Below are 23,289 nucleotides of genomic sequence, written 5' to 3'. Positions count from 1 at the left end.
ATCGAGCCGGGCGACCTGACGGTAGTTGCAATGTTGCTACCCTCCCTCGGCCGCTTCTTGGACTTTTGGGAAGGACCGGCCTGCTCCCTGGCCGCCACTTCATGAACCGGAGGCATCACCTCCAAACTACGGCGACCCTTACGTGCGGCCGCTTTCTGTCGGTGCTTGTCAAGCACGCTAACAGCGTTAGGTCGTTCGTTCACCATGGTCTCTGCAAAAAAAAAAAAAAAAAAATACAAGTTAGAAAAGGCCGAACGATAGAAATCGACTGACCGACTGACTGGCTAAACGCAAAAATAAAGCCCATACCCCGAACGACCGCCCAACGCCCAGGCTTAGCGTAAGCCCCGATCAGCGTCCGACAGGGAAGCCTCCTCGGGAGGGCGTCAAAGAGCGCAAGAATTTCTAGCTCATCGGCACCCTCTGTCGGCCTCAGCCACTCTTTGAAGCCACAAGGCTCGCGAGTCCAGTAGAGAGGGAACCTCGATCCACCGAACTCGTCAAAAAAGATGGCCGTCGCCTCCGGCCGGATGATAACTTTAACAAAACGCTCCTTAAATCTCTTATAGGAGCCAGCAAATAGGTCGAACAAAACGCTACCCGTCCGCCCAACCAACGAATGCCACGAGGCCTTCTTAGCCGGATGAGAAGCATAGTAGCAAAGAAAGCAAGAGGGAGATGGATGGATGCGCATCACGTCGCACAACAAGCGAAAGGCCTGAAGGGACGCCCAGGTGTTCGGATGAACCTGGGTGGGCGCCACGTTAAGCGCCCGAAGAACGCCCATCGTGAACGTGTCAAAAGGCAAAGACACGCGCAAGTCAGAAAAAAAGCAGGTGTACATATAAAAGAAAGGGGGACCGTCGCCCGGTCTCCCCATGCATACTCTCTCCGTTGGTCCGCAAGGAACAACGTCGAAATAACTGGACAGTCCGCCCGGCTTTAATGCTGGATTCTTGGCGAAGAACCGAGCCACGCCCTCTGCGGTACTATAGGTGGAGGATTTCTCAACCACGTTGCGATCCACCCAGCTAAAGTCCATAAGCGGTATGGCCGAGGGAAGAGAGTCCGACCGGTCACACGCAACCGCCGGATCATCCTCCCTCACGACTTCTATCGGGGACGAAGTCTCGGCCAAGCCGGTGGTAGAAAAAGAAGAAGAAGAAGAATAAGAGGATGAAGACGAAGAGAAGGACTGGCCGATTGGGACAATAGAACGACCAACGGGACACACTGGACGGGCGGGGGGAGAAGATGTTCGACCAGATGAAGAAGATGTTGGCCGAGACCGGCTCGACATGACTAACCTTTTTCTGGGAAAGAAATGTAGGCGAAAGGTGACTCGGCTATCAGAGATGAGGGCGAGAGATCACTCGGCTACCAGTTCGCTCGCTCCAATAGAAAATACAAGAGTATGACACTGGTGGACCCCTATATATAGGGCCCATGGGCCTCGGAATTCGAAACGTCGTATCAATCTCAACAGATCTAACGGTTCACAAATTCCCCCGCCCAAAAAAAACCCCTCATCAATGCGCGTCACGTCGCGCCGCCTGAGGTCATGTCACGCCGCTTAGTCAAATCACACCTCGAAAAACGAAACGACCGCACGACCAAGGGAGCCCAACCGTCTCCCATCATCAAAGACTCATCGGACATATCTAACACATCTGTCCTTGAGCCTGGGGGGCAAGTGTACCGGTACTGGGCGAGGCCGGGACCCACCTGCCTGCCCGACTCCCAGTCAAGCCTGACCGAGAGACTGATAAGTCAATATCTTCAGAAATCTGGCCGAACGGCCGGCAGACCGAGACCTTCGTATACTTGGCCGACTGACGAATGGCCGAGACCTTTGTATACTTGGCCGACTGACGAATGGCCGAGACCTCCGTATACTTGGCCGACTGATGAATGGCCGAGACCTTCGTATACTTGGCCGACTGACGAATGGCCGAGACTTTGTATACTTGGCCGACTGACGAATGGCCGAGACCTTCGTATACTTGGCCGACTGATGAATGGCCGAGACCTTTGCATACTTGGCCGACTGACGAGTGGCCGAAACCTTTGGAGACTTAACTAAGATGGTCGAAGACCACACTTATTTGGCCGATGGCCTACCCTCACCATGAGAATGTGGCCGACGACCGAACCCTATTACGATTAACGCTCAAACCGAGATCAGTAAAGCTAATCCATCATCAAGAATTAGGTAATGCAACCCTAAGCGGTATCCACCTCGATAAACGGGCCCAACAAGGTAGGCCCATTAGAATAATATAAATAGCACCCATTCCAAGGAGTAAGGTATGTCATTATTACTGTTCACCTACCTGAGAGCTAACCACCCGCTTTACTGACTTGAGCGTCGGAGTGCCTTCGCAGGTACCCCCACCATCCGGTGTTCACCCGACGACCGAGCCCCGAGTGCCGAAAGATAAGCAGAAGGAAGAGAAGGATCCCAGTTCATCACTCAGCCACCTGCCCGACCGAAGGAAGGAGAAGAAGACTTCAACAGTTCTCTAGGTCCCATCTCCCTAGCAGGAACAATTAGCATACAATTTCTCCTTCCTAAGAGTTTCTAATACTTGTCTAACATGTGACTCATGATCTTCTAAAGACAAGCTATATATAAGAATATCATCAAAGTAAACCACAACAAACTTGCCAATGAATGCTCTTAATACATGATGCATGAGTCGCATGAAGGTACTAGGAGCATTAGTCAAGCCAAAAGGCATGACCAACCACTCATATAAACCAAATTTGGTCTTAAAAGCGGTTTTCCATTCATCACCATGTTTAATTCGAATTTGATTGTAACCACTCTTAAGATCAATTTTGGAAAATATTTTAGACCCATGTAATTCATCCAACAAGTCATCTAACCTAGGAATGGGATGCCTATATTTGATGGTAATGTTATTTATAGCGTGACAATCCGTACACATCCTCTATGTCCCATCTTTTTTTGGGACAAGTATGACAGGCATAGCACATGGGCTCATGCTATCTTGTACCCACCCCTTAGCTAATAAATCCTCAACTTGTTGTTGAATTTCTTTGGCCTCTTGGGGATTGGTCCTATATCCAGGGCGATTTGGTAAAGAAACCCCGGGCATGAAGTCTATTTGGTGTTCAATCCCTCTTAGAGGTGGTAAGCCTTTAGGAGGATCTTGAAACACATCTTCATATTCCTTTACCAAATTGTCCAAACATGTGGGACTATCCTTAGCCGACTCACTTTCAATAGGTCTAGGAATAGCTAAAAAAATAGGCCTTTGAGTAACTATTACCTTTTTAACTTGTTGGGTAGATATGAGAAGGCTTCTCTTGGAACTCTTTTTATCATTTTCTTTCTCTCTCTTTTCTCTCATTTTGACTTGGTCCTCATGCACTTCCTTTGGAGAGAGAGACTTAAGAATGACTTTGTGCCCATGGAAGTTAAAAGAAATTTTGTTGGTAAAGCCATCATGAAAAACTTTTCTATCAAATTGCCATGGCCTACCTAAAAGAATATGAGTAGCTTCCATTGGAACAACATCACACAAGACCTCATCTTTATATTTACTAATGGAAAATGTAATGAGGACTTGCTTGTTCACCACTAGCTCACCCACCTCACTTAACCATTGTAACTTGTAGGGCTTGGCATGAGAGATGGTAGGCAATCCAAGTTTGTCTACCATCTTGTGCTTGCCACATTAGCACAACTCCCCCCATCCACAATCAAAGAGCATACCCTATCATTAATAAGACACCTTGAATGAAAAATATTTTCTCTTTGAGTTTCATCAAAAGGTTTTAAAACTTGTCCAAGCATGCGTCTTATTACTAATAGGTCACCCTCATGTGGGCTCTCACTCTCACTCTCACTTGGGGATCTAGAAGGTGAGGAATGTCTAGAAGATTCAGACTCATGCTCACTACCATCTACCCCATCATGCATATACATAGTTCGCTTAGAAGGGCAATTAGAAGCAATATGTCCATAGCTTAAGCATTTAAAACACTTCTTACTAGACAATTTAGGTGGTGATTTAGGCCTAGAAGTGGAAGTGGAAGGCTTAGAATTGTTCATGAAAGCACGCAACTAATCCACCTTTTCTTTCTTGATATTTACAAGAGGTATTGACATCAAATGGTGTGATCAACTAGTCACAAATTGTGTCCCAAACTTGGCAACTGTGGTGTCAAAACAGTTTATTGATTAAAGGGGGAAAACGTGTAAACCAACTCAAGGAAACCCGTTATGCCGGGAGGACTCAACATAGGATAACGTCTCAGAGGTGCATAAGCTAACTCGCGTGACATAAATGTCTACATGTTCATTTAGATATGTAGTTCCATCATACTTGTCTAGGGCATGGTTCTTCCAATTAGCCGAGAGAGATGTTTCCATGATCCATTTTATGAAAGGGTGTCAACGTGATGACGCTTTAAAGAACATGTGAGTGGATTTTTGCGACTGATCATCCATTACTCCGTAGATGTAACTTCTTAGGTTATCAAAAGAGGAGGTTAGCTAAATCAGACTATCTCGCTTTGTTCGGGCATGGAGTTAAGTGACATTGTATTTTCTACCTCTAGCTTATGTTTCATACAAGCATTCTCAACTTTTAAGACGTCCCTTTCTTTAATGTTTTTCTCTCTCTTAAAGGTCTCCAGTTCCTTTTGGAACTCCATTAGCATTGCAACATGATTTACTTGGTTTTCCTTTGGGGTGAGTCTCTCATTGGTCATCATCCTTTGTGTGGTAACCATACGGTCTTTCATTAAAGTCTTTCTCAGTCACATGACAGGTGTGAAAATGTTCTTACCAGACTAAGATGAATTTTTTATGACCATGGGTTTCCTATAGGTTAATATTTATTTAAAAATTTCAATCATGATGGCTTCTCGGTCTCGGGGAACTCAGGAGTGGAGGTACCTACAAAGGTACTCTGACGCTCAACTTAAACAATATCTAGTAAAAAATGCATAATAAATATATATTTTAATTATGTGATTGTGCCATATTTATAGTATTTTATGATGAACTTTTCATTTGTGGACCTTGCTTAGGTCCAAGTTTTGCTAATCCAATTCTTAAATAAGTGGTCTAACTTTTTTAATGTTGTAACTTGAATTAACGATTTGGTTTTGTTTAAATATAAAGTTACTAGTTATTTTAATGAGGTGTTTTATAATTAGTTAGAAGGTGTATCAGTATGCGATCGATGTATTGTCACTTATAGGTGAGCAAGTGTATATTTAAGTATATTATGATTTGTCTAAAATGTCGAGTAGTCAAGTAACTTATATGTTTGTATGTTATGTTGTTCAATCATATTTGGTGTTTTGCTTTAGATACTAATATTGAATAGAATTCCACTCTAATTTAATACAAAATAATACTTTTATAGCATGATGCTATTATATATAAGTTTTACTCTAAATAAAAATAATTTTTTTTATTTATTTAATTAGTTCAATCTCAAATTTCGTTATATTCACAATAGGGTAGGATATGAATAACTTTTTCACTTTTAACTTAAAGATTTACCTTATATATAATATATTATGTGAATTACACTACATGCAATGTTTTTTAATAGATCTCCTACATGCAACTTCATATTGTAACTCTTATGATATGATATTTTAGAAAGTTAGTTCAATATATACTATACAAAGGTAACTCTCTAGGGATATTTTGAAAGCTTTGGTGTGAAGGCAAAGCAAAAAAATGGTGGCCAAATGCATAGTGCTGAATGATGAAATGCAAAATGCCAAAGAAATGATGTGAAATAAATATGAAATGGAAGTGGGTGTACCAAAGTCATAGGAGCCATGTGACTTCCATAAATGGTTGGACCTACTTATATGGATAATGTCCTTAAAAAATATAACAATATAGTTTTGTTAATTAATCTATCTTAATCATTTTACTATTGGTTCATTTGTTTACCATTTGTGATAGGGAAATCAATTGCTTAATCATTCATCAATCTAATCATTTAACTAAAATTATTTAATCATACCAAACAAAAGATGTTGAAATCCCTCTAGCTTTATGTTTTCAATTTATTTAAATCATAGTATAAAATCAAGTAGCTAATATCCCAATTCAAAGTCTAATTATTTTAACATTATTTAAATTTGATTTTTGGTGAAATCAATTATTAATTAGACTTTATTTATCTTCCTATTGTGATAAATTAATCCAAGACAAAAACTTCACAAACTATATTGAAATGTAACCATCATTTATAAACTTTGGTACTAAAATAGATTTCTTGCACTAAAACTTATTTTAATAAAATAATTTTGAAAATAAAATATTTTACCCATTAATTAATTTATTAAAATGTTCTTTAACTACAAATTAAAATTTTAAAATCAAATTGATATAAATTAAATTTATAAACTCTAGTTCAAACATATTTGCATGAAAATAAAATTAGGTTAGAATAGAGACAAGTAATAGATACCACCGAGTTCGTTATCTTCACGCTATTATTTTTACGAACTTTATCTACTCTAAACTAAGAAAAAAATGTTTTTAAAAAATAAAATATATTTACATTTATAGTTTGATTTTCAATCAATATATAGTGTATTTTTTTTACATTATCAACTAATTATGAGCCATCAACAAATTATAAATCATGTTTAATATTATTTTTAAATTACAAAGGAATGAAACTTATCATATAGAATAATTTCTGGTTAGATGGTAATATAAAATACACAAATATTACATATTTTTATTTTTTAATTATTGATTAAAAGTTTACCAATTATAATTATAATTATTTTTAAAATTTATTTAATATATAATTAGATCTGTTTTTTTATTCTATATTTAAAGTTAAGTTTTCAGTTATAGACACAACCCATTGTTCCAAAACGGTGCGGTTTGAAGGGACCCTTCTTCTCTTCGCTCTTCTTCTTCCTCGTAAGTTCTTCTCTATTCTCGTGTTAGGGTTCCAATTCCTCCTTACTTCTACATGTAATTTTGTCTTCCTCCTTTCCCTCTTAATTGTTAATATTTTGAAATTAGAAAGTAGAAGAGAAAAAGAAAATTCAGAGTTCGAATTTTGAGAAAGGAAATAAATAAATTGTGGATTTAATTTTGATTCACTTAGTGTGTGTTTTATGCGATTCATTGTGTATTGTCCACTTAGAAAAGGTTGAACACCTTCTGCACTGATTGAAATATGCCTAATTAAGGTTTACTTTTGTTGTGGATTAAATTAATATAAAATTTCTTATTCCTTGTGTTGATCAATGCAAAGGAAGGCACTTCAAATAACAACTATGGCTGTATATTTAAGTTGAATACTTCACAATAATTGAATACTGTCAGTTCAGTTGTACTTTACATTTTTCTTCTAATTCTTCTTTTAAACTTCAAATTCATTTTAAATAGGGTTGTTAGAGTGATTCGATATGTTCACAATTACTCATACTCATGTTTAGAACATTGATCATCTTTTGATTTATTATTACTCATGTATGTTATATAATGGTTGTGGTATATATTTTGATATTTTAAATTTGTCGTGTACCTCCATGTGTCTTATAATGTGTCAAGTTGTTTTCAAGCTTTGTAGGTCAATAGTTTAGAAATGTTCATTGGTTATATTTGGCTACTATAAATACTCAAGTTGTTTCTACCTTGTCGATAGTAATTTGCTAAAGACTAGAGGCTTATCTCAAGCCTCTAGTTTTTGAGAGGCTTGCTGATAGTTTGAGGCTAATTAGCATCATTAGGTTGCAATGAAACTGAAGCATTTTATTAGAACATATTTGGTTGGTGTGTGTAACCTTATTGGATTTATCACCAGTTTGGAGTTTATTGTATTCTACTATGTTGTCATTGATGAGTTTATATTTGTTCCTTTTGGAGTCTTTCTACTCTCTGATTTTTTGGTGTAGTTGTGGTGTCTGAGCATTTCTCTTGTTGATGTTTGTTCAGCTGAGTTAAAAGGTGGATTCCTTTGATCATTTGAAGGGCAGCAATACCCTTGATCAAATGATGGAGAGTGGACCTATTAATCAGCCTAAACCACAAAAACAAATGTGGTGTGAGAAAAAACAGGGTGCTGTTCATGAGGAAATCAAGAGAATGAACCGACTTCCTGCTAATAGTGCATATGGCACGCATCGTCTTAAGGTTCTTAATAAAATTTTGCAACTCATATCAGTTCAGGTAAACCATTTTTTGTTCAAAGCCTTAGGTTGTGTAGTCATATACTTAGTATTACTTTTAGTTTCATAAGCATGTATAAAATTTTGCAACTCATATCAGTTCAGGTAAACCAGTTTTTGTTCAAAGCCTTAGGTTGTGTAGTCATATACTTAGTATTACTTTTTAGTTTGATAAGCATGTATTTTAATTTTGGTCATAACAAGTGACTAATCGTATCATTCTTTTATGCTGTTATTATTTTAGAGAACCGTATCACAGGAGCAGGAGTTGGAGTTGCTTTTTGCCGGCCTTTCTCTGTAGAGTTATCATTGAAGCAGGTAGCTTCCGGGGAACCAATAGTAGGTTTATAACTATTTTGCAATGTTCTTTGGGCTTGTGCATATGAGTTGGAATCTAAATGCATGTTATTTTCCCTTTGGAAAAAAGAAATTTTGACAACCATCTATTACTTACACAACCATTGACCACTATCTATATTTAATAAAATATTAAATTATGATATTTAATTAAAATATAAATTAAATTATTTTATAAAAATAGTTGTAGGATAGTGATATATAAATATATGGTTGTCAACCTAACATAGCTCTTTGGATTTATATATTTTGTTCCTGACAGTCATAATTGCAGTTATTTTGTGTGTTTTTGTTTTTAAATTACATTAATGTAATTTGGGTGCTTTTTATGATTTTAAAACCAGCTGATCCTGGTGTCTTTTGTTTTTCATTCAGCCCCTCACAATTGTTGATCTTCATCTTGAAGGCCAAATGATAAAGAACAAGGCTTGTTTCCCTTTGTACGTATTTGCAGTTGACCATCAAATATGGTCAGAGTCAGTTAAGGCTTTACTGTTAACTTGGCTGTCTTTAAGCACCAATCTACTCTTCCTTAGCTACTGTGTTGATGTAATAGTAATACACGTCATGTTGCATGTGAAAACATTGCTGCCTTAGTTCCCTTTTTACCTTCGTGGTTCATTGATGCTGATCTTTCTTTCATGAATATGGATCATCTTTCTTTCATGATCTGGTCATGGATCTTCTAAGTCCGTTGTTGATAACTTCTGTAATGGCTCTGGAAATGACCTGAGAAAAACAAAATACTGAAGTAAAGTGCACAGTATATTGTCAATGTTATTTGAATTGCTCGAGTTATTATTACAAAATTATGGGGTGATGTTAGTATTATTCTGTTGTGTCGTTGAATGAAGACAAACACAATAGTTTTGTTTTGTTTTTTTTATAAGGCTACTGGTTATTAAATAATGACAAGCTCATTTGTTTTTATAAAATGTAGATTGCAAATAAAATTATCACTTTGATTGAATTTTTAGTTCTTGATGAACTGTTATTCGAAACATGGCAGAAACTATTTCAATGGTTCATTTAAAAATTAAAAAAACATGCATCTCTAATCCTTTATTTATTTTCAAGGGGTTTAAGTGGGAAGAACTATGATATATGGAGAAGTTAGAGAAAGTGTTAAAGCTAGTAGAATATAATGCCAAATTTATCCTTTTATATATTATCCTATTTCCACTAGTAGCTGTAGCCTTGTAGAAAATAATGGTGGCTTCAACAAAATTGTAATGGTATTGACCTAGTGAGAAATAATAGTGGTTAGAACAAAGATTAGTAGTTACAACAACAACAAAAGCTATAAAATAAATATTCTTTTTATAAAATAATGTTAGGAATAATTTTAAATATTTTTTAAGAGTATGTTTCAAAAATATTTTAAATTAGTTTCTTTGTTCACTGAAAAGATTGTTAGTTTTAAAAATATTTATCAAGAATTAATAAAAAATAACTATTCAAATTCTCAACTATAGAATATTTTCAAATTTGATTTGTTTCAAACGGTGTATGAAAATGTCACTTTCTCATCCTTTATCAAGACAATAAAAATAATATATGGTTTACTACTTTCTTTCCCTTAAACCAACAGTACCTCAATATTTTTTATAGTTTGATAACACCTCATATTTTCAAAAGACAATAAATTAATTTTTTTAAACCTCCAATATAATAAAAAATTCATTTAAGCTACAGTATCGTTTTATTTAATTTGCTTTTACTGTATTTCAATAATATTATTTTTGAATATTTTTCATTTAATTAATATTTATTTTAATAAATAATAATTGAGGAAAAACAATATCTTTAAAAAAAATGTACTAGTAACCTTATTTATGCTTAAATGACCAATAAAATTATTGCATACTATAACGATTAAATTCTGAACAATATTAATATATAATTATATAATACTAATTAAATTCTTTATAAGCATAACTTAATCTTATTTCATGTAGTTGAGCAAGAAAATATAAATTTTATTTTGCTTTCTACCAAGAAATATCTGATGTTATAAATTATATCTTAATTAAATAAAATTGAAAGCGCTTCCATCACAACACATAAACCACATACACCTTCGTAAATCCGAAGGAACATTATCGGAATCGAAAGCTACCGCCAGACGTCATGGCCACCGCCGTGATGGATATAGCCCGCCGCCATACGCTTGGCCAAATACTGGTGGATCTTGTCAAGTTCGCCGTGGGTTCTGCCATGGATGGCTCTCGCAAAATCATCCCAGGTCATTTCTTCTGCCTATTAAAACTTTTCTTTTCATTTCACTCTTATCACTAACTGTTTGTCTAACTCTTCATATAGAATCACATAAAAGGGATCGTTGCACTTTTTCTTTTCAACTGGAATCCATCGTTTAGTGTTTGATTTGGGATCAATTTTGGGAAAATAAATAAATTAATGAATAATAGTTTTTTTTAATCAAAAGCATTTTCACACTAACTATAGAAGGAAAAGATTTAATGACGTTCTGTAAAGGAATTGAATTATTTCTGTTACTATTCTGAGATTTTGATCAACTGAGTGCTCAACCGCGAATTACTAATTTTGAGAAATTTATTTTGTTTTATACTTGTATTTTATGTTTATATGCTCTTTCTTTTACCACTGTGCCTACTTCATGTTGTATTGGTGTTTTCAAAATCTGCATCTAAAAAATTTGGTGAATGGGAAAAAGGTATTATATTTTTAGCTAAAGAAAGAATGTTTAATCAAACACTCATTCCATCTGTGTACAGAATTGAAGTGAATGTACATGTGAAAAATGAGTAATTGAACATTTCTGTGGAGCAACTTCAAGTATCTTGCTCTATGTTTGATTATGCATTTGTCAGATAGTCTGGCATTACTATGTCACAAGATAGCCATTGACTTGTGACTTTATTAACTAGGATTTAGTTTTCTGATGTGAGGAGAGTGAAAAAGGATGGAGTAATGGTTGATATTGACTCTAATTTTGGAGGTTTTTTTATATGTGTACTTAATTTTATCACAATTTAACCATTGACATTAATAGATATAAGAGTATTTTATCATCTAAAGTGTACTTCTCATCTTGTAAGAATCTTATCCTTGCTAATCAACTGTCATCTTGGGGGAGTTATATTCAAGTCATTTGGGATTTCTCACATCCCCTTTGGTTTTAGAGATATCTAAGTCCCTTAGATATGCATTGAAGTGTTTGGTTTTCTGACGGTCACGTGTATGAAAATCCTTTTTGGAAGAGTCAAAACTCACATTGATGATTTCTACACTTAGAAAGATTTAGTTTTTAACTATTAGCTTGGGGATATACTCGTTGAAAACCAAGAAAACTTCACTCCTTATGCCTTTACTAAGAATTAGGATGAATTTACTACATTCAGTGAGCTCTTGAATTTGTTAGAATAAGAAGTGGTGAATTGTTTTCACAAGATTTTCGCAAAGTTTGAAGATAGAGTGAAAAGTTCTGAAAAATCAACCAATTGAATAGCTGTTCAACTCAATAAATTTTTTGTTTTAAGCTTATTTCCATAAAATCAACTTGTTGTTTTCATGAAACAACCGGTTGTTTATACCAGCAGAATATGAAATCAAGTTAAAACAATTTAGAAGAGTAGAGATAGAGAGATCACACAAGAAGTTTATACTGGTTCACTCTTAACCAAAAGCTACATCCAGTCCTTAGCTAACCACTAAGAATTCACTATGTAATCAAACCTAGATTACAAAACACATACCAAGAGTGATGATCTTGAACCCCTCAAGAACACACACCATTCCTTGGCCAAAACCACACTAAGAATGTTGATCTTGAATCCTTCAAGAACACACAACACTCCTTGGCCAAAATCACACTAAGAATGTTGATCTTGAACCCTTCAAGAACACGCAACACTCCTTGGCAACACCACACTTTTTAGAAACACTTTTTGAAACTGCCTTACACACAAATACATAAATACACTCTTCAAAGTAGGGAATAGAATACACTTGGGTATACAAAGCTTAAGTTCAGAAGATTACAAAACCCAATCCTATTCCACACACTTGAGATGATCCTAAGCTTTTGAATTCTTGAAAAATGTTTTAAGCAATCTCTCTTTCTTAGTCAGTTCAAAAGAATGTTTAAACAATTTTTATATAGCCTCAATCAAGTGGTCAAAGCTGTTAAATCAAAAACCAAAAGCAGTTGGAATCATTTAAAACACTTAGCAGAATTCTGTTATGGAAACAACCAGTTGTTTTCCAAATCAAGCGATTGAAATAATTTTTCTATTAAGGTTTTCATAAAAACAACCAGTTGATTTATCGAAACAACTGGTTGATTCTGTTTGACAGCAAAGACAAAACAAAACAAAGCTTTTCTAATCATTTAAAAAACCACTAAGTGTCAATAGGTTGATTCGACATTTCAACAAGTTGAAATTTCACAGCCTTTTAGAAAACCCATCTTTTTCAAAAAGATAAAGATTCAAATGAACTTGGATCATCTTAAGGAGTGAATTAACAAATTAAAAACGATTAGATAACACACACCCAGCAGCAAGGTCTTCAAGCTTTTCACACAGATTTGGAGACATCAAAGCATCTTGTTCAACAGAATTTACTATGATCCTTTTTATTTATTTTTATTGAAGAAAATATTTAATGTATATTTGGTTCTCAAAATTGCATTGGCTTTTAATTTCATGTTCTTCATTTAAGACCTGAAGGTTGAGAAAATTCTTGCAAGTTTTTCTTGTACTTGAGATATTCCTGCTACATTGACCATACACTATCAACTCAATTAATAATTAAGTTTCTCTTTAATGATATCGTATATTCTAAGTATGCGTTTTCTGAGTTCCATTTAACTCCTTGCCTGTAGAGTATATGTATTACAAAGATTATATTTACACATCCAAATGCTTACATTTTCTTACACTTATTTAGAAAACAGTAGAAAAAAATATGTTTCCCTTGTCTCCTTGTTATAAAATGTGGTAAAAAAATGTTAAATTAAAACTTTAGTTCCTTTACTTCGGTTTCGGTCTAGTCTTTGCATGAAAAAGATGTCCTTACTGACGTACATGTTTTATATGCAAATGTCATTACTGTATTTATACAGGTAGGAAGCAGGTTGATAAGATGGTACCAGAAGGATTGATAAACATACCCTTGCCAACCCCAGTAAATACCAAGAAACATCCTGATTTAAAGGTTGCAAATGACCTACATTTTGTGACAAAAATGGAAGAAGTTAAGGAAGACATGAATAACATAAAGCAGCAGTACAAAACATCAACCAAAGGTGTTGATCAGTCACAGCTTCCAAACAAATTGGATGATGGCTTGAAGGAAATCAATCTCGCTCAGGGCAATGGAAGGAGAATTTTCATCCGATCTCGTCTATAGAATGGAATTTACATAACTTACACCAGAGATTCTACATATCATTAAGATAGTTCAGCATAATATGTGCTTTGTTTTTCTTATCTCCCCTCTCACCATGCTAGATGGAAAGGGGATGATAGCTATCTGGCTTGAGGTTTAACCATTTGAGTCTGGGTACTGTCACCCATTGTGTATCGTATCAGTCACCACATGAGGTATACCAAATTTCCCAAGTCTATAACATGTCCTTCCCCATAGTATTAATATCATCATATAACAATGTCCTGTATGTAACTTGTTCTATAATATCTGTTTTTCAATGAACTTTCTACAATTTACTAACCCCACTTGCTTTTGTTATTTCATTGTATTGACAGAAAAGTTAAGGGACATAGTTATGTTTTTAAAAGTGGGCGAATTGGTTAGATTAGGAAATGTGAACTATGTATTTGTTACGAACATTACACTCTTGGTTTGGCTAACTATTGCCATATTAGGGTAACAACTGAGGAATCTTTTATTTAATTAAATATTTAACCAGCTGAACTAAATATGATCAAAACTTGAGGGTTTTGCAAGTTTAAATTGAATGAATTTGTGAAAACATTGGATGTACTAGGGGAATCAATGTTTTTTCCAAGCTGAACCAAAAATCTGGGTGTCTTCCAAATTTGAATGAAGAGTGAAGACATTCCGAAAACTGAGTTTTAGAAATCATGCATTATTAGTATGTGGTGATTTCCTTTCAATCCCCTAAGAAATTGTATCACTCAAATTTTGTTTCTTTCTTCCTCTCTAAAACAGTGATGAGGGCACTACATGAGTACTTTGGGTTACATGCACATATGTTATCATTTCTATAACTTCCCAAATTATAAGTAACCTAGTAAAGTAATTGACTAGGATTTGTCACCTTCTGTAATTGAAACCATTTCTTGTAGCAATTTTTCTTAGAAATTGTTATTTTAAATCTTTCCAGATTTCTGGTACATCAACCACCCATAATATGTTGTGCTAATTAGTGGAGAAACAAAATGAACCAACTGGCATGCTATTACAGCTCTTACAAACTATATAAAGTGATGGAAAATTCAACACAATAACACTAATATCTCAACAAGAGCAATAACCAGTGAATAATAATTTCCCCAACTTGCAAGAATCCGTGAGGAATAATAACAAATAATGGTAGCAACAAAAAAACACACTTTAAGAAGACACAAAATTTTTAACGTGGAAAACCTTCTCAATGTAAGAAGTAAAAACTACGAGCACAAGTCAATCAATCAAACTCCACTATGATTAAAGTTATGATTACAAGAGTGTCTCAAATTACAACACAAATTGTGCTCAATAACCAACCAAATAACAATACAACAAAGATGAAACGGAGAACAAGAAACCTGGAAAATTCACAAAACCGTACGCGGCCTATATGTCACTGTTACAGTGAATTTTGAACAATCCGAACGGTCCAATTGAAGCACCACGAGGTATGAACCTGCTAACAAAATTTCAGCCCGATCCAACGGTGGACGAAACAGCAGCAATCCGAAAGTTTTCGTCCTCACTAGAAACGCTGAGAACGCTGCTGCAGTGTGCGATGAATTTCTCTCTGTTCAAATAACTTCTGCAAGATCCGAATGGTCATATTGAATTCACTCGAAGTATGAACCTGCTAACAAAATTTCAGCTCGAGACAAAGCATCAGTGTCGGCCGGAAGTTGCTGAGCGAAACTTTCTCTCTCTTTTCTCTCACTCTCTGTATCCGCTGACTGCTGTCTGTCAGTTCGAAAAATAACTAAAGGTTAATATTGGATTAGGCTCCACATAGGAAGTGAGCCCAACCCAACAAATCTCCCTCCCAACTATGCGTAGATGATCGACAAATCGACAATCTCACAACAAGTTTCAAACTTGCTTCTCAGTAGCGTCTTAGTCATCATATCAGCACAATTATCATCTATATGAACTTTTGCCAACTCCAGTAACCTAGCTTTCAAAGCATCACGTATCCAATGATACCTCACATCAATATGCTTGGACCTAGAAGGAAAAGTTGAATTCTTACCAAGATGAATGACACTCTGACTATCACAAAATAACAAGTACTTGTCTTGAACAAAACTAAGCTCTTGTAGAAATTTCTTCACCCAAAGCAACTCCTCGCATGCTTCTGTAATGGCAATGAACTCTGTCTCAGTAGTGGACAACGCAACACACTTCTACAGTCTAGATTGCCATGCCACAACTCCCCCTGCAAATTTAATCACGTAGCCTGAGGTAGACCTTCTAAAATCTATGTCTCCACCCATATCAGAATCAACATAGCCCACAAGGATAGGCTTATCACCTCCAAAACAAATATTCAAACAAATAGTACCACGAAGATACCTTAAAATCCATTTCACAGAATTCCAATGCTCTCCACCTGGATTAGACAAAAATCTACTAACAGTACCAACAACATGTGCAATATATGGTCTTGTACACACCATTGCATACATTAAACTACCCACAACAGATGCATAAGGAACTCGTTGCATATCTGATTTTTCAATTTCATTAGAAGGACTTTGTTTTGCACTTAATTTAAAATGAGTAGCAAGAGGAGTTCTTACCGCCTTAGCATTTTCCATTTGGAACCTCTGTAGCACTCTTTTAACATAGTGCTCCTGTGACAACCAAAGCTGTTAGAAAGGATGACTTTAAACTAGAGGGGGGTTGAATTGTTTAAAGAGGATTTTCGCAAACTTTTAAGGCAAAAATGAAATTACTTCAAGAAACAAATGATAAGAAATTCAGTTTGCCAAAACACAAAGCAAAAACAACAGCACCAGAAAAACAATCGGTTGTTTCGCAGAAATGATCGATGGTTTATACCAGTTTGCAAATATTAAAACTGAATTTAAAGAGATTAAGGATAGAGAGAATGCACACAAATTTTTATACTGGTTCACTCTAAACCCAGAGCTATATCCAGTCTTCTCAGAAACCACTGAGGAATTCCACTAAGCAATCAAACCTAGATCACTTACACCACAACCAAGAAAGTGACCTTGATCCCCTCAAGACACACACTTCTCTTGGCCAACACACCAACACTAAGAATGCTGATCTTGATCCCCTTAAGAACACACAACACTTCTCAGCAAACACAAAGAAACTTGTTCAACAAAATACAAGGATTACACTTGTTACAGAAGCAAATATGAAATCAATACAAGCAAAAATCCTATCTCACACTCTTTGATCAATCTCAATCTCTAAGCAATCTCAACTCTTTTTAAAAACTCAAAAACTTGTGTTGTTGTAAAAACCCAAATCTATTTTACTGAATATATTCAAATATATTGTTTTTTATCAATCTCATCTTCAAGTGCTTTCACTCTCTTTTCCAGCCAGCTGTTAAGTTCTTTCAATTGGTTGTTTGAAAGCACCAATCGATTAACTTCATCGTGAGTTTCTTGAAAAGCTTCAAGCAATTCACTATAATTTTGTTCATTTAAAGAAGCACATGAACTTACCTCACTTGAGCTACAGGATTCATCATCATCTTCAACAATCAAGCAGATGTTTGCTTTCTCATATTCACTTGATGAGGAGCTTGATGATGATACCTCATTCTCATCCCAAGCTATGTAGGATCTCTTTGTCTTGCCCTTCTTTTCCTTGTAGCTAGGCTTTTGCTCCTTGCTTTTGTTTGCACAATCTGCCTTTATATGTCTTTGTTCACCACAACCAAAACAAGTATAGTTATTGGAATTAAAATCATTGGAATTCTTGTTTCCATACCTATCTTTGTTGTTGTCCTTGTTGCGGTTCCTCTTCAAGAATTTGCTAAACTTTCTTGACAGCAAGCTAAGGTTTTCCTCATCACTATCATCGTTGGATTCTTGTTTGCCTTTGTGCTTGGAAGCTTTTAAGGCTATGCTCCTTACGTGCTTGTCTTCGCTTTCTTGAACATTGAGTCGATTCATCTCTAACTCATGTTCCCTAAGCTTGCCAAACAAAGAAGCCATACTCAAGGATGTTAGATCTTTAGATTCGAAAATAGCAGTTACCTTAGGTTGTCATGCTCTATCAAGACATTTCAAGATCTTGATGTTTAGCTCTTCCTTTTCAAAGGTCTTGTCAAGACTCATGAGATGATTGATGATGTGCATGAGTCTTTTCTGCACTTCAACAATTGTTTCACCTTTGAGCATTCTGAACATCTCATACTCTTGGATTAGAGTATGCTTCCTAGCTCTCTTCACCTCATTTGTACCTTCATGAGTTACCTCCAAGGTGTCCCACATTTCTTTTGATGATTTGCATTGAGAGACCCTAAAAAACTCATCTGAATTTAAAGTAGAGGTTATTATATTTTTGGCAATGCAATCGAATTTGGCCTTCTTGCTTTCTGAATCAGTCCATTGAGACCAAGGCTTTTCAATGACAGATCCATCTTTTTCAAACTTTGGGATAAAAGGACCAGTTTCAATTGCATCCCAAATTCCTCTGTCAAGTGATTTCATAAATATTTTCATTCTCACTTTCCAAAATTGGTAGTTCAAACCACAAAACAGAGGTGGTCTGTTGATTGAAGGACCTTCCCCAAAAGGTAGTCTATCAGCCATCAAAAACAGTTTTTAGGATCACACTTGAATAAATTTCAAACCAAGCTCTTGATGCCAATTGTTAGAAAGGATGACTTTAAACTAGAGGGGGGGGGGTGAATTGTTTAAAGAGAATTTTCGCAAACTTTTAAGGCAAGAATGAAATTACTCAAGAAACAAATGATAAGAAATTCAGTTTGCCAAAACACAAAGCAAAAACAACAGCACCAGAAAAACAATCAGTTGTTTCGCAGAAACAATCGGTTGTTTATACCAGTTTGCAAATATTAAAACTGAATTTAAAAAGATTAAGGATAGAGAGAATGCACACATATGTTTATACTGGTTCACTCTAAACCCAGAGCTACATCCAGTCTTCTCAGAAACCACTGAGGAATTCCACTAAGCAATCAAACCTATATCACTTACACCACAACCAAGAAAGTGACATTGATCCCCTCAAGACACACACTTCTCTTGGCCAACACACCAACACTAAGAATGTTGATCTTGATCCCCTCAAGAACACACAACACTTCTCAGCAAACACACAAAGTTTCTTTCAACAGATACTAGGATTACACTTGTTACAGAATGAAATCTGAAATCAATACAAGAGAAAATCCTATCTCACACTCTTTGATCAAGCACAATCTCTAAGCAATCTCAACTCTTTCAAAATCAGTAAGTTGTGAAAAACCCAAATCTGTTTTTCTATTTGTAAAACAAAGTTGTTGTTTGTTATCAAATCTTAACAAACTATTAATTGCATTTAAAGTTTGGTCAAAACATTAAAAACTGGAGCATAAACAGTTAAAAAATCATTTAATGCTTAGTCAAAGCACGAAATAGTTTTTCTGTTATGGTACTAAAATAAACAATCAGTTGTTTTCACGAATCAATTGATTGTTTAGGTTTTGACAGCAAGTCAACCATAAAAACAATGTTCAACCTTTTCTAAAAACACCTAAGTATAAAACAATCGATTGTTTCGACAAAACAATCGGTTGTTTTTCACTTAGTTTGAAAAACACTTTTCTTTTAAAAAGATTGAGAATGCCTTTGCTTTGGATTCAATCAAGAGTGGATTACAAAACTCAATCTACCCTAGATCCTATCTAAGACAGCTCAGCAACAGCAAACACAACCTAGCCCTCAACATCCTTCAAAGGGTTTGGATTCTTCAAAGCTTGAACACCACTTGGTTCAACAAAAGCGTCTTCTCTTTCCTATCATGCATGATTCTTATACCAAGAATTTGCTTAAAAGCTCCAATGTCTTTCAGAGCAAATGACTCACTCAATTGCTTCTTCAACCTGTTGATCATGGAAATATCTTTCCCAACAATAAGCATGTCGTCAACATACAACAACAGGATAATGAAATCATTATTAGCAAATATTTTAACAAAGACACAATGATCAGAAGTAGTCTTCTTATACCATGCTCACACATAACAAACTCAAACTTCTTGTACCATTGACGCGGAGCATGCTTCAAGCCATATAGACTTTTCCCCAGCCTACACACATGATCTTCCTTGCCTTCAACAAGAAAACCATCAGGTTGCTTCATGTAAATCTCTTCCTCCAAATCACCATGAAGGAAAGCAATTTTAACATCCATTTGCTCTACCTCTAAATCAAGAGTAGCAGCCAAACTCAGCACAATTCTAATGGATGACATCTTCACCACAGGAGAAAAAATCTCATTGAAACCAATGCCTTTTCTCTGTTTAAAGCCTTTCACCACCAATCTGGCTTTATACCTCGGAGGTGTAAAATTGCTTTCTTGCTTTACTCTATAAATCCACCTGTTTTCCAGAGCCTTCTTGCCTTTTGGAAATTTCACCAAGTCAAAAGTGTGATTATCATACAAAGACTTTATTTCATCTTGCATTGCATCCAACCACTTTTTCTTTTCTTCACTTTCTATGGTCTCAAGATAACACTCAGGTTCTCCTTCATCTGTCAAGGTAACATAGTCATTAGAAGGATACTTGGTAGATGGTTCCCTCTGCCTATTAGACCTCTGAATTTGAACTTGAGGTGGTTCAGGAGCATCACCAAGATCTTCATCTTGTGACATCCCATGTTCCTCTTCAACATCATCAATAGGAACATCAAAATCATCTCCAAGTTGCTGATCATCAACATCATCATGTTGCTCATCATTTTGAACATTATTCTCAATAGTATCCAGATCACGTAGAGACATTTGAACTGGATCAACATTAGAAATCTATTATCTATCTTAGATGTCGTCTTCTCTATCTTGTCAATATCTTCAATGGTTTGATCTTCCATGAAATTTACATCACGACTTCTATTTGACTTCCTCTCAACAGGATCAAAGAACTTGTAGCCAAATTCATCTTGACCATAACCAATAAAAATGCACTGACTTGTCTTCGCATCCAACTTGGATCTCTCATCCTTTGGAACATGCTTTACAGCTGAAGACTCACAAATGATCATACCTGACATTCTTGCTAAACCAAATCTTGCCTGGCACCTTACCATTCAAAGCAAATGCAGGACTTAAATTAATAACATGCACCGCAGTGTACAATGCCTCACCCAAAAAATGCTTAGGCAACTTTGCTTCAGAAAGCATACACCTAACTCTTTCGATCAATGTTTTGTTCATCCTTTTGCCCAAACCATTCAGTTGAGGAGTTTTAGGAGGAGTCTTTTTATGTTTAATATAGTATTGCTTGCAATAAACATCAAACAGTCCATAATACTCATCACCATTGTCAGTACGAATGCATTTAAGCTTCTTGCGTGACTGTCTCTCAACCAAAACATGAAATTCTTTGAATTTCTCTAGAACTTGGTCCTTTGTCTTCAAAGCATAAACCCAAAGCTTCCTGGAACAATCATCAATAAAGGTAACAAAATAAAGTGCACCAGTAAATGACTTTACCTTCAATGGGCCACAAACATCAGAATGCACCAATTCAAGCAACTCTGACTTCTTTGAGGGAGGATGCTTCTTGAAGGATACTCTGGTCTGCTTACTAGCCATGCAATGATAACATTTCTCCAACTCTGCACTCTTCAATCCCGGAAGCACATCCAATTTAGCTAAACAATTCAGCCCCTTCTCACTGATATGACTAAGCCTTCGGTGCTACAAAGAAGCATCCATATCCATGGCGTTAACACTGTCTTTAGCAACCAATGCTTTTGTCCAATATAGTTTACTAATTCTCTCCCCTTTGGCCACAATTAGATTACCTCTAGAGAGTTTCCACTTTCCTGAACCAAAGTGATTTTCATAACCACTATCATCAAGCATCTGCACAAAGATCAAATTAAAGCGGATATCTGGAGCATGTTTGTCTCCTCTAAGCAAAACCTGCATTTTCATATTGGTTTGCAAGCAAACATCACCAATACCAATTACCTTAGACACACCATCATTACCCATCTTCAACACTCCAAAATCACCAGAAGTGTAAGATGTGAAGAACTCCTTCCTTGGTGTAACATACAATGTAGCACCACTGTCAATTATCCACATGCTCTCATCTGATACAAGATTAATTGAATCATGGTCACGGAGAATAATAAGATCATCATCACAAATAGCAGTAGTAACACGATCATCATTGTCATGATGTTTCTCCTTCTGCTTCCCTTTCTTATCCTTGTTCTCCTTTTTCCAAAGAAAATATTTTCTCTGAATATGCCCTGTTTTGTGACAATAACGACACTCCACATTTTTGTATCTAGACTTGAACTTACTTCTACTGTTCTGTTTACTTCCTTTCGGTTCCTTTTTTTGACTTCTCCCTCTATATTCAGTGACAAGTACCTCAGAATGAGATGAAGTACCATGAGCCTTCCTTCTCATCTCCTCATTAAGAACACTACTCTTAACATTTTTCAAGGAGACAACACCATCAGGAGATGAGTTTGTAATTGAAACCCGAAATGTTTCCCAAGAGTCTGGTAGAGTATTCAGTAGCCATAATCCCAACACTTCATCATCAAATTTGATGCCCATTTGTGACAATTGATCTCAGAGCCCTTGAAAGTCATTTAAGTGATCTGAAATAGAAATTCCCTCCTTGTACCTCAAATTCATCAAGGAATTCAACAAATATAGTTTATTGTTTCCTATACTAGAAGCATACAAAGTCTCAATCTTCTTCCACAATGATTTTGCATCTTCCTCATTAGCAATGTGATTATAAACATTGTCTTCAACATACTGACGAATAAAACCACAAACCTGCTGATGCTCAAAATTCTATTCTTTATTAGTCTTGTCTTTTGTCTTTTGGTTTTTCAGTAGCAAACACAGAAAGATGCAATTTCTTCACAAATAACATATCTTCATTTTTCCATTCCATAAGTGATAGTTAGTGCCGTTCAAACAGACCATCTTATTTTTATTTGCCTCCATCATTCAAGCAGTCAAATAGCTCCAACCAAGGAGTTCTGATACCACTCTGATGGGAAATTCAACACAATAAAACTAATATTTCAACAAGAGCAGTAAGCAGCGGATAATAATTTCCCCAATTTGCAAGAATCTGTGAGGAGCAATAACAAATAATGGCAGCAACAAAAAAACACACTTCAGGAAGACACACAAATTTTAACGTGGAAAACTTTCTCAATGTAAGAAGTAAAAACCTTCTCAATGAAAAACCTTCTCAATTTTAGCGTCAGTGTCGACCGGAAGTTGCTGAGCAAAATTTTCTCTCTCATTAATCTTTTCTCTCTTTTTTTCTCTCACTCTTTGTATC

At 35.7% G+C, this 23,289-nt stretch overlaps 2 protein-coding genes across 4 annotated transcripts; both read left to right on the top strand.

Moving 5' to 3' along the window:
• The first annotated feature begins 6,857 nt into the window (after positions 1-6,857).
• On the top strand, positions 6,858-9,161 carry LOC137828332 (uncharacterized). Of its 3 annotated transcripts, none has more exons than XM_068634855.2 (4): positions 6,858-6,940; positions 7,964-8,197; positions 8,441-8,514; positions 8,929-9,161. In XM_068634855.2, exons 2-3 carry the CDS (start codon positions 8,021-8,023, stop codon positions 8,495-8,497), a joined length of 234 nt encoding a protein of 77 aa, XP_068490956.1. In that variant the 5' UTR covers positions 6,858-6,940; positions 7,964-8,020; the 3' UTR covers positions 8,498-8,514; positions 8,929-9,161. The 3 variants fall into 3 exon arrangements, with proteins under 3 accessions (XP_068490956.1, XP_068490980.1, XP_068490964.1); XM_068634879.2 differs by having other exon boundaries at positions 8,441-8,535; XM_068634863.2 differs by having other exon boundaries at positions 6,909-6,994.
• A 1,358-nt stretch (positions 9,162-10,519) lies between these two features.
• On the top strand, positions 10,520-14,268 carry LOC137825457 (uncharacterized). Its single transcript, XM_068631124.2, has 2 exons — positions 10,520-10,798; positions 13,661-14,268. Exons 1-2 carry the CDS (start codon positions 10,684-10,686, stop codon positions 13,945-13,947), a joined length of 402 nt encoding a protein of 133 aa, XP_068487225.1. The 5' UTR covers positions 10,520-10,683; the 3' UTR covers positions 13,948-14,268.
• Positions 14,269-23,289: the final 9,021 nt, after the last annotated feature.

The sequence above is a fragment of the Phaseolus vulgaris genome, chromosome 11, assembly GCF_051622355.1.
Source record: "Phaseolus vulgaris cultivar YP4 chromosome 11, ASM5162235v1, whole genome shotgun sequence".
Taxonomy (NCBI): Eukaryota; Viridiplantae; Streptophyta; class Magnoliopsida; order Fabales; family Fabaceae; genus Phaseolus; species Phaseolus vulgaris.
The sequence above is the reverse complement of the archived record's forward strand: the minus strand, read 5'-3'. Positions and strand labels throughout refer to the sequence as shown.